The sequence below is a fragment of the Myxine glutinosa genome, chromosome 4 (genome assembly GCF_964187855.1).
Source record: "Myxine glutinosa chromosome 4, kmMyxGlut1.1, whole genome shotgun sequence".
Classification (NCBI taxonomy): Eukaryota; Metazoa; Chordata; class Myxini; order Myxiniformes; family Myxinidae; genus Myxine; species Myxine glutinosa.
The window spans coordinates 201,481,103-201,500,466 of NC_136264.1; the positions used below are offsets into that span (position 1 = coordinate 201,481,103).

The 19,364-nt window shown below is 39.3% G+C and overlaps 1 protein-coding gene across 1 annotated transcript in view; it reads left to right on the forward strand.

The window, feature by feature from the left end:
- Positions 1–12,184: 12,184 nt before the first annotated feature.
- HAL (histidine ammonia-lyase) overlaps positions 12,185–19,364 on the forward strand; it is a 170,666-nt gene continuing 163,486 nt past the window's right edge. Inside the window, exon 1 of the mRNA XM_078776910.1 lies at positions 12,185–12,256. Coding sequence (XP_078633036.1) covers positions 12,226–12,256 — 31 coding nt within the window. The 5' untranslated portion in view covers positions 12,185–12,225. The remainder of the gene's footprint in view (positions 12,257–19,364) is intronic.

Below are 19,364 nucleotides of genomic sequence, written 5' to 3' on the forward strand. Positions count from 1 at the left end.
TTATAAAGTATGTACCATTAAGAATGTAGATATGTTTATAAAGTATGTACCATTAAGAATGTAGATATGTTTATAAAGTACATACCATTAAGAATGTAGATATGTTTATAAAGTATGTACGATTAAGAATGTAGATATGTTTATGAAGTATGTACCATTAAGAATGTAGATATGTTTATAAAGTATGTACCATTAAGAATGTAGATATGTTTATAAAGTATGTACCATTAAGAATGTAGATATGTTTATAAAGTATGTACCATTAAGAATGTAGATATGTTTATAAAGTATGTACCATTAAGAATGTAGATATGTTTATAAAGTATGTACCATTAATAATGTAGATATGTTTATAAAGTATGTACCATTAATAATGTAGATATGTTTATAAAGTATGTACCATTAAGAATGTGGATATGTTCATAAAGTACATACCATTAAGAATGTAGATATGTTTATAAAGTACATACCATTACGAATGTGGATGTGTTTATAAAGTACATACCATTAAGAATGTGGATATGTTTATAAAGTATGTACCATTAAGAATGTGGATATGTTCATAAAGTACATACCATTAAGAATGTAGATATGTTTATAAAGTACATACCATTACGAATGTGGATGTGTTTATAAAGTACATACCATTAAGAATGTGGATATGTTTATAAAGTACATACAATTAAGAATGTAGATATGTTTATAAAGTACATACCATTAAGTATGTGGATATGTTTATAAAGTACATACCATTAAGTATGTGGATATGTTTATGAAGTACATACCATTAAGAATGTGGATATGTTTATAAAGTACATACCATTAAGAATGTAGATATGTTTATAAAGTACATACCATTAAGCATGTAGATATGTTTATAAAGTACGTACCATTAAGAATGTGGATATGTTTATAAAGTACATACCATTAAGAATGTGGATATGTTTATAAAGTACATACCATTAAGAATGTTGATATGTTTATAAAGTACATACCATTAAGAATGTGGATATGTTTATAAAGTACATACCATTAAGGATGTGGATATGTTCATAAAGTACATACCATTAAGAATGTGGATATGTTTATAAAGTACATACCATTAAGAATGTGGATATGTTTATAAAGTACATACCATTAAGAATGTAGATATGTTTATAAAGTACATACAATTAAGAATGTGGATATGTTTATAAAGTACATACTATTAAGAATGTAGATATGTTTATAAAGTACATACCATTAAGAATGTAGATATGTTTATAAAGTACATACCATTAAGGATGTGGATATGTTCATAAAGTACATACCATAAGAATGTGGATATGTTTATAAAGTACATACCATTAAGAATGTGGATATGTTTATAAAGTACATACCATTAAGAATGTAGATATGTTTATAAAGTACATACAATTAAGAATGTGGATATGTTTATAAAGTACATACCATTAAGAATGTAGATATGTTTATAAAGTACATACAATTAAGAATGTGGATATGTTGAAAAGTACGTACCATTAAGAATGTGGATATGTTCATCAAGTACATACCATAAAGAATGTGGATATGTTTATAAAGTACATACCATTAAGAATGTGGATATGTTCATCAAGTACATACCATTAAGAATGTGGCTATGTTTATAAAGTACATACCATTAAGAATGTGGATATGTTTATAAAGTACATACCATTAAGAATGTGGATATGTTTATAAAGTACATACCATTAAGAATGTAGATATGTTAAAAAGTACATACCATTAAGAATGTGGATATGTTTATAAAGTACATACCATTAAGAATGTGGATATGTTTATAAAGTACATACCATTAAGAATGTAGATATGTTTATAAAGTATGTACCATTAAGAATGTAGATATGTTTATAAAGTATGTACCATTAAGAATGTGGATATGTTTATAAAGTACATACCATTAAGAATGTAGATATGTTTATAAAGTACATACCATTAAGAATGTGGATATGTTTATAAAGTACGTACCATTAAGAATGTGGATATGTTTATAAAGTACATACCATTAAGAATGTGGATATGTTCATAAAGTACATACCATTAAGAATGTGGATATGTTTATGAAGTACATACCATTAAGAATGTGGATATGTTTATGAAGTACATACCATTAAGAATGTGGATATGTTTATAAAGTACATACCATTAAGAATGTGGATATGTTTATAAAGTACATACCATTAAGAATGTGGATATGTTTATTAAGTACATACCATTAAGAATGTCGATATGTTTATAAAGTACATTCCATTAAGAATGTGGATATGTTTATAAAGTACATACCATTAAGAATGTCGATATCTATCTATAATTCCACTAATCTCTGTCTGTGTGTGTGTGTGTGTGTATGCGACCGCTGTTTCTCGACAACTACCGGTCCGATATACTTTAAACTTGCCAGGTATATTGCTGGGGACCCGAGGATGTGCCTTTTCAAGGTTTCATATTAATCGGACAATTACTTACCGAGCTATGTCCAAAAAACGATTCAACCAATCAGAGAGCAGCGAGCTATCGCGTGTGCCGAACGTGGCGAACACACTCTGCCTCGGACGGCACATTTGAGAGCGTATTCATTTATTTCACGTTGGCAAACTATGTTGCCGCTATGTTGGCGTTAAACTATGTTTTAAAGCTAATTAAAACCATTTCATGTAAATAGAGGGGGGGGGGGGGGGGGGATTGTCACTGTACTCGCAAGCCGTTCGCCGTTCGCTTTGGCGTTGCGAATGGACCAAAACATTTCATGGACCAAACCATTTCATGTAAAGCGTTCGCCGTTCGCTTTGGCGTTGCGAATGGACCAAAACATTTCATGAACCAAACCATTTCATATAAATAGAGGGGGGGGGGGGATATAATTTTAGATATATATATAGTACGGGCATGCCCTAGTGTTTATAAAGTACATACCATTAAGAATGTGGATATGTTTATAAAGTACATACCATTAAGAATGTGGATATGTTTATAAAGTACATACCATTAAGAATGTGGATATGTTTATAAAGTACATACCATTAAGAATGTCGATATGTTTATAAAGTACATACCATTAAGAATGTGGATATGTTCATAAAGTACATACCATTAAGAATGTGGATATGTTTATAAAGTACATACTATTAAGAATGTCGATATGTTTATAAAGTACATACTATTAAGAATGTCGATATGTTTATAAAGTACATACCATTAAGAATGTCGATATGTTTATAAAGTACATACCATTAAGAATGTCGATATGTTTATAAAGTACATACCATTAAGAATGTGGATATGTTTATAAAGTACATACCATTAAGAATGTGGATATGTTTATAAAGTACATACCATTAAGAATGAAGATATGTTTATAAAGTACATACCATTAAGAATGTCGATATGTTTATAAAGTACATACCATTAAGAATGTCGATATGTTTATAAAGTACATACCATTAAGAATGTGGATATGTTTATAAAGTACATGCCATTAAGAATGTGGATATGTTCATAAAGTACATACCATTAAGAATGTGGATATGTTTATAAAGTACATACCATTATGAATGTGGATATGTTTATAAAGTACATACCATTAAGAATGTGGATATGTTTATAAAGTACATACCATTAAGAATGTCGATATGTTTAAAAAGTACATACCATTAAGAATGTCGATATGTTTATAAAGTACATACCATTAAGAATGTGGATATGTTTATAAAGTACATACCATTAAGAATGTGGATATGTTCATAAAGTACATACCATTAAGAATGTGGATATGTTTATAAAGTACATACCATTAAGAATGTAGATATGTTTATAAAGTACATACCATTAAGAATGTAGATATGTTTATAAAGTACATACCATTAAGAATGTCGATATGTTTATAAAGTACATACCATTAAGAATGTCGATATGTTTATAAAGTACATACCATTAAGAATGTCGATATGTTTATAAAGTACATACCATTAAGAATGTCGATATGTTTATAAAGTACATACCATTAAGAATGTCGATATGTTTATAAAGTACATACCATTAAGAATGTGGATATGTTTATAAAGTACATACCATTAAGAATGTCGATGTTTATAAAGTACATACCATTAAGAATGTGGATATGTTCATAAAGTACATACCATTAAGAATGTGGATATGTTCATAAAGTACATACCATTAAGAATGTCGATATGTTTATAAAGTACATACTATTAAGAATGTCGATATGTTTATAAAGTACATACCATTAAGAATGTCGATATGTTTATAAAGTACATACCATTAAGAATGTCGATATGTTTATAAAGTACATACCATTAAGAATGTCGATATGTTTATAAAGTACATACCATTAAGAATGTGGATATGTTTATAAAGTACATACCATTAAGAATGTGGATATGTTTATAAAGTACATACCATTAAGAATGAAGATATGTTTATAAAGTACATACCATTAAGAATGTCGATATGTTTATAAAGTACATACCATTAAGAATGTAGATATGTTTATAAAGTACATACCATTAAGAATGTGGATATGCTTATAAAGTATGTTCCATTAAGAATGTGGATATGTTTATAAAGTATGTTCCATTAAGAATGTGTATATGTTTATAAAGTACATACCATTAAGAATGTGGATATGTTTATAAAGTATGTACCATTAAGAATGTGGATATGTTTATAAAGTACATACCATTAAGAATGTCGATATGTTTATAAAGTACATACCATTAAGAATGTGGATATGTTTATAAAGTACATACCATTAAGAATGTGGATATGTTTATAAAGTACATACCATTAAGAATGTGGATATGTTTATAAAGTACATACCATTAAGAATGTGGATATGCTTATAAAGTATGTTCCATTAAGAATGTGGATATGTTTATAAAGTACATACCATTAAGAATGTCGATATGTTTATAAAGTACATACCATTAAGAATGTCGATATGTTTATAAAGTATGTACCATTAAGAATGTGGATATGTTTATAAAGTACATACCATTAAGAATGTCGATATGTTTATAAAGTACATACCATTAAGAATGTCGATATGTTTATAAAGTATGTTCCATGAAGAATGTGGATATGTTTATAAAGTACATACCATTAAGAATGTGGATATGTTTATAAAGTACATACCATTAAGAATGTGGATATGTTTATAAAGTACATACCATTAAGAATGTGGATATGTTTATAAAGTACATACCATTAAGAATGTGGATATGTTTATAAAGTACATACCATTAAGAATGTGGATATGTTTATAAAGTACATACCATTAAGAATGTGGATATGTTTATAAAGTATGTTCCATTAAGAATGTGGATATGTTTATAAAGTATGTACCATTAAGAATGTGGATATGTTTATAAAGTACATACCATTAAGAATGTGGATATGTTTATAAAGTACATACCATTAAGAATGTGGATATGCTTATAAAGTATGTTCCATTAAGAATGTGGATATGCTTATAAAGTATGTTCCATTAAGAATGTGGATATGTTTATAAAGTATGTACCATTAAGAATGTGGATATGTTTATAAAGTACATACCATTAAGAATGTGGATATGTTTATAAAGTACATACCATTAAGAATGTGGATATGCTTATAAAGTACATACCATTAAGAATGTGGATATGTTTATAAAGTACATACCATTAAGAATGTGGATATGTTTATAAAGTACATACCATTAAGAATGTGGATATGTTTATAAAGTACATACCATTAAGAATGTGGATATGTTTATAAAGTACATACCATTAAGAATGTGGATATGCTTATAAAGTATGTTCCATTAAGAATGTGGATATGTTTATAATGTATGTCCCATTAAGAATGTGGATATGCTTATAAAGTATGTTCCATTAAGAATGTGGATATGTTTATAAAGTATGTACCATTAAGAATGTGGATATGTTTATAAAGTACATACCATTAAGAATGTGGATATGTTTATAAAGTACATACCATTAAGAATGTGGATATGCTTATAAAGTACATACCATTAAGAATGTGGATATGCTTATAAAGTACATACCATTAAGAATGTGGATATGCTTATAAAGTATGTTCCATTAAGAATGTGGATATGTTTATAAAGTATGTACCATTAAGAATGTCGATATGTTTATAAAGTACATACCATTAAGAATGTGGATATGTTTATAAAGTACATACCATTAAGAATGTCGATATGTTTATAAAGTACATACCATTAAGAATGTGGATATGTTTATAAAGTACATACCATTAAGAATGTGGATATGTTTATAAAGTACATACCATTAAGAATGTGGATATGCTTATAAAGTATGTTCCATTAAGAATGTGGATATGTTTATAAAGTATGTTCCATTAAGAATGTGGATATGTTTATAAAGTATGTACCATTAAGAATGTGTATATGTTTATAAAGTACATACCATTAAGAATGTGGATATGTTTATAAAGTATGTACCATTAAGAATGTGGATATGTTTATAAAGTACGTACCATTAAGAATGTCGATATGTTTATAAAGTATGTTCCATTAAGAATGTGGATATGTTTATAAAGTACATACCATTAAGAATGTGGATATGTTTATAAAGTACATACCATTAAGAATGTGGATATGTTTATAACGTACATACCATTAAGAATGTGGATATGTTTATAAAGTACATACCATTAAGAATGTGGATATGTTTATAAAGTACATACCATTAAGAATGTCGATATGTTTATAAAGTATGTTCCATTAAGAATGTGGATATGTTTATAAAGTACATACCATTAAGAATGTGGATATGTTTATAAAGTACATACCATTAAGAATGTGGATATGTTTATAAAGTACATACCATTAAGAATGTCGATATGTATATAAAGTACATACCATTAAGAATGTCGATATGTTTATAAAGTACATACCATTAAGAATGTGGATATGTTTATAAAGTACATACCATTAAGAATGTGGATATGTTTATAAAGTACATACCATTAAGAATGTGGATATGTTTATAAAGTACATACCATTAAGAATGTCGATATGTTTATAAAGTATGTTCCATTAAGAATGTGGATATGTTTATAAAGTACATACCATTAAGAATGTGGATATGTTTATAAAGTACATACCATTAAGAATGTGGATATGTTTATAAAGTACATACCATTAAGAATGTCGATAAGTTTATAAAGTACATACCATTAAGAATGTGGATATGCTTATAAAGTATGTTCCATTAAGAATGTGGATATGTTTATAAAGTATGTTCCATTAAGAATGTGGATATGTTTATAAAGTACATAGCAATAAGAATGTCGATATGTTTATAAAGTACATACCATTAAGAATGTCGATATGTTTATAAAGTACATAGCATTAAGAATGTGGATATCTATCTATAATTCCAGTAATCTCTGTCTGTCTGTCTGTACGTTTGTTTGTTTGTCTGTGACCGCTGTTTCTCGACAACTACCGGTCCGATATACTTGAAACTTGCCAGGTATATTGCTGGGGACCCGAGGATGTGCCTTTTCAAGGTTTCATATTAATCGGACAATTACTTACCGAGCTATGTCCAAAAAACGATTCAACCAATCAGAGAGCAGCGAACGATCGCGTGTGCCGAACGTGGAGGACACACTCTGCCTCGGATGGCACATTTGAGAGCGTATTCATTTATTTCACGTTTGCAAACTATGTTGGCGTTAAACTATGTTTTAAAACTAATAAAACCGAATTTGCGATTCATTCGCTTTCCTGCGCGTTTGTGCACGCGATGGCGATTTCTTTACCAAACTCCGGAAGCCGTTCGCTTTGGACCAAACCATTGCATGTAAATAGAGGGGGGGGGGGGGGGTTGTCACCGTACTCGCAAGCCGTTCGCTTTGGACCAAACCATTTCATGTAAATAGAGGGGGGGGGGGATATAATTTTAGATATAGATATAGTACGGGCAATGCCCTAGTGTTTATAAAGTACATAGCATTAAGAATGTCGATATGTTTATAAAGTACATACCATTAAGAATGTGGATATGTTTATAAAGTACATACCATTAAGAATGTCGATATGTTTATCAAGTATGTTCCATTAAGAATGTGGATATGTTTATAAAGTACATACCATTAAGAATGTGGATATGTTTATAAAGTATGTACCATTAAGAATGTGGATATGTTTATAAAGTATGTTCCATTAAGAATGTGGATATGTTTATAAAGTACATACCATTAAGAATGTGGATATGTTTATAAAGTACATTCCATTAAGAATGTCGATATGTTTATAAAGTACATACCATTAAGAATGTGGATATGTTTATAAAGTACATACCATTAAGAATGTCGATATGTTTATAAAGTACAAACCATTAAGAATGTGGATATGTTTATAAAGTATGTACTATTAAGAATGTGGATATGTTTATAAAGTACATACCATTAAGAATGTGGATATGTTTATAAAGTACATACCATTAAGAATGTCGATATGTTTATAAAGTACATACCATTAAGAATGTCGATATGTTTATAAAGTACATACCATTAAGAATGTGGATATGTTTATAAAGCACGTACTATTAAGAATGTGGATATGTTTATAAAGTACATACTATTAAGAATGTGGATATGTTTATAAAGAACATACCATTAAGAATGTCGATATGTTTATAAAGTATAACAGAAACTTTCCTCCTTCATGATGTCTCTGATGCCTTGGTATCTCTCCCAGGTTACACCCTCCTCCGGTATGATAGACCTGAGCCTCGTCCTGGAGGTGGGGTTGCTATCTTTATAAAAAAACTATCTTCCTCACTCGCCCTCCACTGCCCTCTCTCCACCTCACCCCCAGGAATACCTTTGGCTACGGCTTCCCCTTCGCTCCCACCTTTTGTTCATATGTGTGTTGTACCGTCCACCAAACAGTGATGACTCCATCTACATCTCGCTGTCTGATAATATGGACCAACTTCTATCTACCCATCCCAACTCTCTCTTCCTCATATGTGGTGATTTCAATTGTCACCATGCCAGTTGGCTGGGTGTGGGTACCTCTCTCACCAGCCATGGCTCTTCAGCAAAGGACTTCTGCGACTCACTGGGACTGACACAATCTGTCAATTTCCCGACCCGGATCTCAGTCAACGGAGCATCTTCTCTTCTGAATTTGGTTATGACTAACTTCCCTGAAAATGTCTGCTGCTCTTCTTCTGCTCCAATCGGCTCATCTGATCATGTGCTTGTCAAAGTGGACATCTCTCTGACCATTCTCAGAGAGCCTCCTCAGCGTCGACGAGTCTGGCATTTCACTCAGGCCAACTGGCACGGTCTTCAAGCAGCCATCAATCATCTGGACTGGTCTCCCATCTCTACCGCCTCTGACATCAACTCATCCTGGGAATTCTTTCAAAGTAAATTGTTCTCTCTCATGCACAGATTTATCCCATCTCGTCTTCAGTTGTCATACCCTTCCTCCCGTCCATGGTACATGGAATATTGTGGTGAGGCTGTTGCCCTGAAACTACTTGCTTTCGTCTCCTGGAAAGCAAATCCAACGGAAGGAAATCTCATTTCCTTTCACAAAGCCCGAAACAAGTGTGTGTCCACCCTCAGGAGAGCCAGGAAACAATATCTCACCGTTCTCAAGACCGAACTCTCTTGTCTGTCTCCCTCTTCCAAATCCTGGTGGCGTCTGGTCAAATCCGTTTCTGGTGTTTGTTCCCCCTCCATCCCCTCCCTTACCTCAAATGGCTACACAGTTGACACCGCACGTGACAAAGCCGAATGCCTCAACTCTGTGTTTGCCTCAAAATCTTGTGTCCCAAACCCATCTCTCTCTGTTCCCACCTTTACCAGTCGAACCCAACTGCTCCTGGACTCTGTGTCCTTCTCTCCTGACAAGGTGGAGAAGTTTTTATCAAACCTCGATTCTGATTCTGCAACTGGACCAGATGGCATCAGCCCTCGGGTCCTAAAATCCTGCTCTGCCGCTCTATCTCACCCTCTCTCTGTTCTTTTCACCCTCTCTTTTGCTCAAGGCCATCTGCCAGCATCTTGGAAATCAGCAAACATTACTGCTTTACACAAAAAAGGTGCAAAAACAGATCCTTGCAACTACAGACCAATCAGCCTGCTCCCAATTATCAGCAAAGTCATGGAATCCATCATTGCTTCAGATATCAAATCCTTCCTCTTCTCCAATGGCTTGATCTCTGATCATCAATTTGGATTCAGACCAGGTCATTCTACTCTGGACATGTTGCTTCTGCTGTCTCAACAATGGATGGAGGTCCTCAATGCCAAACAGGAAATCAGAGCTGTCTCACTTGACATATCACGTGCCTTCGATACGGTCTGGCACCCAGCTCTGCTCACCAAACTCACCTCCTATGGTATTCAGGGAAAGCTCCACTCATGGCTTGCGGATTTCCTCTCTGGTCGTAGGCAACGTGTGGCCCTGAATGGATTTCTCTCATCTTCCCTGCCTGTTCTGGCTGGAGTTCCCCAAGGTAGTGTTCTGGGCCCTGTGCTATTTCTTGTCTTCATCAATGACCTCTCCGACTCTCTGGAAAATCCTCTCTATCTCTTTGCTGATGACTCCACTATCTGCCGCTCCATTCCTCATCCCTCAGATCGGCAGTCTGCAGCCTCCTCACTCTCTGCAGACCTGGACAAAATCACAGACTGGTCAAACAAGTGGAACATGTCTTTCAATCCTGACAAATCTCACACTCTTACAATGTCTCTCCGAAAGGACCGACTGGACAACCCTCCCATCTACTTTCTCAACAATCCTCTCCAAGAAGTTCTGTCGCTCAAGCTTTTGGGTCTCACTATCTGCCATGATCTTTCTTGGGAAAACCACATTTCCAAGCTGGCCTCCAAAGCCAGTCGCCGACTGGGCATCCTCCGTCGTGCGAAGTCCTTCCTTGGCACACCTGAGCTCCTCACCACATACAAGGCTTTCATCCGCAGCTCAATGGAATACTGTTCCCCCCTCTGGGCTGGTGCTCCTGCCTCACACCTTGCTCGGCTTCACGCTGTTGAGGCCAAAGCTTTCAGAATCATTGGAATCTCCTGCGATGTAGTCAACTCCGAGGGCCTTTCACTCACTCACCGCAGGCAGGTTGGTGGTCTTTCTGTCTACTACCGACTCCTCTCCGGCCTTGCTCCCCCAGCTCTCTCTGTGCTCTGTCCCCCCAATATTCCTTCAGGTCGCACAAGATCTGCCTGCAACCCTCTTATGGTTAAACTGCCAAAGTCTAGACTCTCTGCTCACCTTCACTCTTTCATACCCCTTTTCTCCCGCCTCTGGAACAAACTCTCCCACTCCCTTCAATCCCACTCCTCCCTCCAGGTCTTTAAAACAGCTGTTCACCACCATCTCTTATCTTCCCCCATCGAAAACCTTGATCTTTTCTACCCCCGGTAATTCACCCCAGAGTCCTTGCAGTGTTCATATGTTTTATTCCTCTCCCACCTCCCCCCAAGTCCTCCCGATGTCCCTGCTCTCAAATGTTGTGTTTGTGTCCTTCCCCCTCTCTCCCCATCTTGTCTGCCGCTCCCCTTGTTTTTTGTGTTTTGTGTGTCGGTTTGTCTTTTTGTGTGATTAATGTTAGCTCTTTCACGAGCCTCGATCTTGTATACCAAAAAAAAAAAAGAAAAAAAAAAGTTCAACAGTAAATTGAGATTCAGCCTACCTCTATGCAAGGGTCGGGTATTAAAGAGAAAACATCGAAAATGGAGCCGATCAGTTCTTTCGTTCGTCGCGGGCAAAACGGTATGGCGGGAAGAAGGCGGAAGTGCAAGTATGCTTATACAGCGCCCAGCCAACACAGGAAGTCACAATAATACTTGCTTAAACAACAGCTACAATTTGTATATACATTTGTATATTTATTTTAGGTCAAAAGTAGTGGAAGATTTATCCAATACTCAAATATCTTTTAAAAACCTTTTTTTCCACTTGTTATACGGCACGTGTCTCATGCTCATACCTGCATTAACTGTGTACTTTTATCAGGTTTCCACCATCATTCATCTTGCCGAATATTTTGTTTTGGCATTAAATATGATTTTTTTAAAGTGTTCATATATTTGACATGATGTGTTCATCTTTGTATGCAGGTTACAGATGAAGCAAAGCAAAAGGTTCGGAAGGCCCATGAGATGCTGGAATCTCTGATCCAAAATAAAAAAGGTTTTTTACTCGCATGATATGACATATAAGCATAATTATATAAATAATGAATTCATTCATTCATGTGCAGCACGTTTGTCCGTCCGTGAAGCCGTGAAGCTGTGATTATGTGCATTAATACCACACTGTTTGAACGACGGTTGCTTCCTGGCTATTAATTAATATGCATTGTTGGAATATACCTTTCGAGTATCGACCCTTTAGAACTGCTGAGATCCCTTACACCTTTGAAGACCCTTTAAGTCCCCCAAGAGCCTTAAGACCACCAAGACCCCAAAAGACCACAAAGACCCAAGAGACCCTGGACACCCAAAACACTCCAAAGACCCCAAAAGACCCCAAAGACCCAAAACACCTGCTGAAGTGTTCTAATCCTTAACTGTAAAAAGGAAGACTCCACTTTTGTTCCTTGTTGTTCGGTTTTATTAAAACTCTAAAAGGGTAGGGCATAACGAACTGATTCAAGATAATTACTATACTAAGAAACGAACTGCACTTTGACGAAACATCTTTTCCCTGCCGGTCGTGGCACTCCAATCCTGGTTCTGAGATCTTCCTCCGTCCTTCGCCAGCGCAGCTCTCCCTTCTCCAAGTCCCATTTACCTTATACTAGGGCATGCCCGTACTATATCTATATCTAAAATTATATCCCCCCCCTCTATTTACATGAAATGGTTTGGTCCAAAGCGAACAGCTTGCGAGTACGGTGACAATCCCCCCCCTCTATTTACATGAAATGGTTTGGTCCAAAGCGAACGGCTTGCGGAGTTTGGTAAAGAAATCGCCATAGCATGCACAAACGCGCAGGAAAGCGAAAGAATCGCAAATTAGTTTTAATTAGTTTTAAAACATCGTTTAACGCCAACATAGCGGCAACATAGTTTGCCAACGTGAAATAAATGAATACGCTCTCAAATGTGCCGTCCGAGGCAGAGTCTGTTCGCCACGTTCGGCACACGTGATAGCTCGCTGCTCTCTGATTGGTTGAATCGTTTTTTGGACATAGCTCGGTAACTACTTCTCCGATTAATATGAAACCTTGAAAAGGCACATCCTCGGGTCCCCAGCAATATACCTGGCAAGTTTCAAGTATATCGGACCCGTGGTTGTCGAGAAACAGCGGTCACAGACATACAGACAAACAAACATACACACAGAGATTACTGGAATTATAGATAGATAATAATTATCAATGTTCACTTCCATATATGGTATGGAATTTAAGACTCCGAACAGACTCTCCCGGCTCAGACAGTGGAACAGTCTGGGTTCTATCTTGGAGAATTCTAAGGGCCATTTTAGACAGTTATTACAGTTGAAATGATAAAACACCTTTATCTGTTCCCATAGGTCACTCCTTCCTGACCCCTCTGAAACAAAAATGTTCCAAGCTTCATTTCAAGAGAAAAACACATTTTAACAAGAGGGGAGAATATAAATAATTATATATGCCTCCACACACCCTAAAGACCCAAAACACCATGAAGACCCAAAATACCCTTAAAGACCCCAAACACACAAAATACCCCTAATACTCACAAAGACCCCAAAGACCCAAAAGACCCTGAAGACCCCCAAAGACCCTTAAATACACCAAAGACCCAACATACCCTGAAGACTGAAAAGACCCCAAAGACCCAAAATACCCCTAGGACCTTTAAATACTCTAAAGACCCAGAAGATCCGGAATACCCAAAAGACCCTGAAGACCAATAAGACCCTTTAGACCAATTGAACCACAAGATCCTGAAGACCCCCAAGACCTTTAAGACCCCTTTTATCTTTAAGACCCTTTCAATACTTTAGACACATTTAGATCCCTTCACCCTTCCAACCTTTTATACCTTTTAAACCTTTACACACCTTAAGACCCTTTCAACCCCTTAGACCTTAACGCCAATTAGACCCCTTACAACCTTCAGACTGATTAGAAAGATTGCATCCATGACCATTTCGAGCTTCACACCACTTGGACCTTTTTTGATTACAAATAAATTACAAATACATTTGTACAAAATAAAGGTTTGTATTATGATTGGTGTAAATCATGACAATACCTGCACCTCCCCATCATCCCCCAGTCCGACCACATGCAGCCCCCCAGTGCCCACCCACACTAGACCATGCCCAGGGTCCAGCAGACAGCTATGCTCCACCAGGAGACTCACCCAGAAGACATTGTCCACACACCTCGGACACCCATAGCACCATGTTGACACCCAGGCTACCCAACTCCATCTCCACAACCCCGCATCCCAAATATCGGCACAGTCGCCCCCATAGCCAGTTGAAAGCTGTGTCCTGCTACTCTATCCATTTTTGTCCCAGCCTCCAACACTTTGGTCTAACACACCTAGATCAATTAATGGTGCCACTGGTTTCATTGTCCACCATGGCCTCTTCACAAAATTCACCCTTAACTTTACATCTAACCCTCAGATTACCATGTCAATTATTTTTCACAATTCACTAATTTCACCAAAGAAGGGTGCTTCTCCATACACCTGCCAGCCGATGGCCCCGTATGCTCGGCTCGTTCCAATTTCCCGATTCCATCCCATGGCTCTCTTCCCAAGCCGAGAGTCCACAAATCACAACAAATCATCTGTGGAAGATCATGCTCACACCATCACGTTCCACAGATGCCCAAATGGTTGTCCGGTGGGCTATATCATTCCTGGCCATGCGGTTCGACCCACGTCCGTAGACCAGCACAACATGGCAGGTCATCACATGCTGGCTGTCCCAGAGTCTCAAGGAGAGGCTGGCAGGCCGCATGCCCGGGCAGTCACCACATCAGGCTCTTGTTGGCCGTCCGTGGTGCCGCCACCAAAGCATGGCCCACAACACCTCCCCCTAGTGGTCCTCCTGATACACCATACTGGGTGCCTGCGAGAAACCACCTCGGACTTATGATTGGTGTAAATCATGACAATACCTGCACCACCACATCATCCCATTTACACCATTTACACCCCCTGGAGGTCTTAACCCCCACCAGAGTCCACTGACCCTGCCGGCCCGAGACACTCACTCGGGCGGCGCCCCGATGGACAAGGGACACCACACTCCACCAGACCACCACGTGGGGCCCAGGTCGTACCATGGCACCCATTGTCGGACCCCATGTCCAAATCCTGCCAGCGCAGCCCCCCAGCTGGCTGGCATACCCCAATTTCCAAGTGGGGCAATTTCCCACAGGACCGACCCCAATGACCTCTCCTGGTCCGAATTCCGTAGCCCGGGGACCAACTACCTCCACGGCTGCTCAAAATCAAACTCCCATTTAAATTACTTTTTAAAAAATTTGGCCTCGTGTGCCCAACAACCACAGCTGCAGGTAACAACCCCTTCCTCGGGTTCTTCTGCCCCTCCCTGCAGCTGCTCCAAATGTATTATGGGGACCCGTTTTTCGAAGGCTCTATCTCCCGACTCTTCCGTGTCCGAATCCAGCTCGGAGCCAAAACACCCCCCCGCCCAACTGAGTATCCAATTTCGGAACCTCTAGTGCCCAATCGTAGTTCGTGGTGAGGGTCCCCTTGGTCACCTTAACCTCATCCTGGGGATATTCAATGGACCGACTCACCTCATATCCCAGACTCTGTTGGACTCAAGCAACCTCTTCCTCATTGATACTGTCTAAGGTCTCCTGCCGCTGTGTCAAATTATTAATCTCTTCCCCAACCAATTGCAGCCCCAACAGATCTTTATATATGCACACCCGGTCCGGTTCTGTAACACGGACCTCCAATTCCTTTAGTTGTTCCAAACCACCACTCTGTTGGTGCACAATTTCAAATTCCTCTCCCTGTTGGTGCATTGTGACATCCACACAAGCCCGACAACCTTCCAGGTCTTTTTCAATTAAACATTCCCCATTTAAATTTGAGTTTCCCCTTTTTACTTCTAGACACTCCCCATTTACCTCCAAACATGCTGTCTCCTCCCTACAGGCCTTCAATGGTTTCCTCATTCCATGCACCATGTCCAACATTCATTCCTCACGTTCCCTCTGAGCATTCATATTATTTTCCAATCGTTCACTCATTCTCTCCATTAATTTGACCATGGCCTGGTAACCCATCGGGTCTGTTCCCATTGTCCTTGGCTCCCTCATGGGGGAGAGGGGTGGACTGATGCTCGGGACGGGGGAAGTTCCAATCCTATCCTCAAATCCCTCTATCTCTGGCTCGCTTCCATGCTCTTCGGGATCCTCCACCCGCTCAGCCATGCCGTTCACGCCCGCCATTATGTGCTGGCTGGCGGTTCCCGCTCGCTCATATTTTACCTCAGAAAAGAAAAGATTTTAAATTTTTCGAAAAACGCGATGTTGCGCTTCGTGCACCAATAACTATAGAATTTGGACACCCTGGTACTACAATTTCCTGCCCCTCGACGAGAAAAAGACGATCGTTAAATTTTTTGCTTCCGAAAGCTGAGCACAATTTCACCCTCAGCGGGTGTCGAACTCACAACCTTCGGACACCGAGTGTCCGAGGTTCGAATCCCAAACTCCTGACACCAGCTGTCATGTGTCTACCCTGTAGTGAACACCGCGGGGCGACAGATGACCAAACGAGCTTGAACTCCGAGGCGTCCAATCCAATGGCGGACCTTCTTTATACGCGCGGGTGGGAAGTGGGGGAAAGGCCGCAAGCGCTTACCTGCACGAGTTCAGCGGGCGTCTTCAAACCTGCGATAATCAATAATTCCAAGCCGACACAGGATTTAAAATGTACAAATATACCGGCTTTATTGAAGAAATGCCGGTAACAAAATAATGCACAATAAAACTAAAATCCCTAAATGGCACGTCCCCACACAGACTCGTGTACAACACAAGGGGGAAATAAAAAGAAAGAATGTAAAAAAACATGTGTGTGTGTGGGCACTTAGCTCTGAGCGGCTGTTGAACCCCGTCGGGAATCATCCAGGCCCTGAGCACGCAAACTAGGCACGGCACAGGCCCTGGCGGGAAGTAGGCCTCAGCGCGCCCTCGTTCACTCAGCCACGCTCGTCCTCGTCGTCCACCTCATCAGCACCCACGTCCCCCAGTGCAAGAGCACTATGAACTGAGGCTGCACGGCAGCAATGTTCCAATGCAAGAAGTAATCGGCGACCATTCACCTCTCGTCCACAAGCAGGGAGAAAGCCAAGAGCGCTCGTGAACTCCAACCCTTTGTTGTGAAATCCAGAAACAGAGAGAGATATAAAATCGTGACCGTTCTCAATGAATGTCCCTCGCTCAAGAGCGTAATGTATATGTGACCGTTCGCTATGGAGGCCAGCCCAGAGAGCACGATCGAACTAAAGAGACAAAATGTCAGGAACACGACCGTTACCCACCAAACCCAGAGAATCAGAGGGTCAAAATGTCGGTCCTCCAACTCCTTTGTACTCAAGGCTCTGACGTCATCCGACGACATCTGCGTGTCCGCTCCTATCAACTAGTGCCATCTCATCGCTCTTGGTCTCCTGACCAATCGCTGCTCTTTGGGGCGTGGCCTTACTGCTTGATGTGGTGATGTGGTTATGATGATGATGGGGTCATGCTGCCTGCTTGATGTGGTGATGTGGCTGCTGGCAGCGCCAGCGGTATTGTTCAATGTGTTGTTCCGGTAATTTTTATTTCGTGTCATAAATGCGCGATTTCTTGCTATGTGTGTGTGCTACATTGTCATAAGGAACAGAGGAAAAATAACAGAGGCCATTACATACAGGGGATTCATTACCCATAATCCCTGACTAATTAACATAACTCCACCCCTCTCATGGGGACACATATATGCGCTTATACGACATTCGGTCTCAACGAATTTCCTACTTATGATACATGGGGTTTCGTCTTCTTCATGACAGTCAGAGCACACTATCTATACAATTCTACCTGGCTCTCAGGTAATCATTGTCTACCCCCCCCCCCCCCCCCCCACAATCTTAACAATATATAAACATTATATTCCTGGTCCTGAGTCCTGAGGTCCTGAGTACTGAGGTCCTGAGTTCAATCCCTGTAATGCCATTGAATTAATGAATTTACATCAGGTGGGAGTGCCCAAAGGGGCAAAAGGGGCATGTCATCATGTCATCCTTCCGAGGTCAGCAAAATGTGTGCCAGCTTGCTGGGATGAATGAGCCATTCGGGTATCCTGTGTCAGAATGACACATGTTGTTCTTGCCCAATGGCCAAGTCCTGGATTGTGCCCAATCGCCAAGGAAACTGCTTTGGCAGCCCTATGCATTGCCACAGTGCAAAAGGAGTGGTCATCATATATATATTGTTGCGGTTTTGAGAACCCACACAGGTAACATCATTAAAGGTTAAAGGTTGCACCCCATAGTTAGGACACATGCAACACGTAGGTCATCTTAGAACGTTAGTTATTTCCTATTATGTGTTTAGGATAAGGCCATTTCCAATAGTTGCATCTGCGTTGTGTAAAACAAATAAGAGTAGGCCCCGCCCATTTTGCAGCCTCCCTCCAACCGACTCCATTGCGCCTATCCTGTCTGCACCCCATTGCCCCTCGCAGTTTGTTACGCTTTGCCTGCCAGCAGCGTTTGCTGCTCTTGCTCGCTCAAACCAGCCCAAATGCCACGAGGTAAGGCCCGAAAAGGGGGCGGAGCGCAAGGGTGGGGGTGTGGCCACGTCAAGCAGCCATCAAGGGCGGAGCCGGTAAGACCTCATCAACCAACCAGGGCTCGCGTGAGATCGCCTGACAGGGTGTGGCTAGAGATTCCAGAGGGTTCGCTGGGCGTGGCAATAAAACCCTTCGCGCGAGGCCCCCACCTCAGTTATGAGCCGGGGTCCTCTGTTGAATGAGTTATGAGGAGGGAGAGACGCTTGAACAGCGTTGAGACCTCAGTTAAGTTAAGGGAGAGGCGCTCACCAAGTTCGGGTGCAGAGTTATGAGAAGGGAGAGGCACCCGTTGAGTTGGGTTACGGGAGAGACGCTTGCAGAGTCAGGAGGAGAAACGCGCTGTGGGTTTGAGTTAAGAGGCGGGCGCTCGAGGATTGAGAAGGACTGCAGCGTGGTGAAGGACTCGCGAGGGAAGCCAAGCATTGGCATTCGTGCAGAAGGACTTGTGTGGAAAGGTGCTTTGGTAA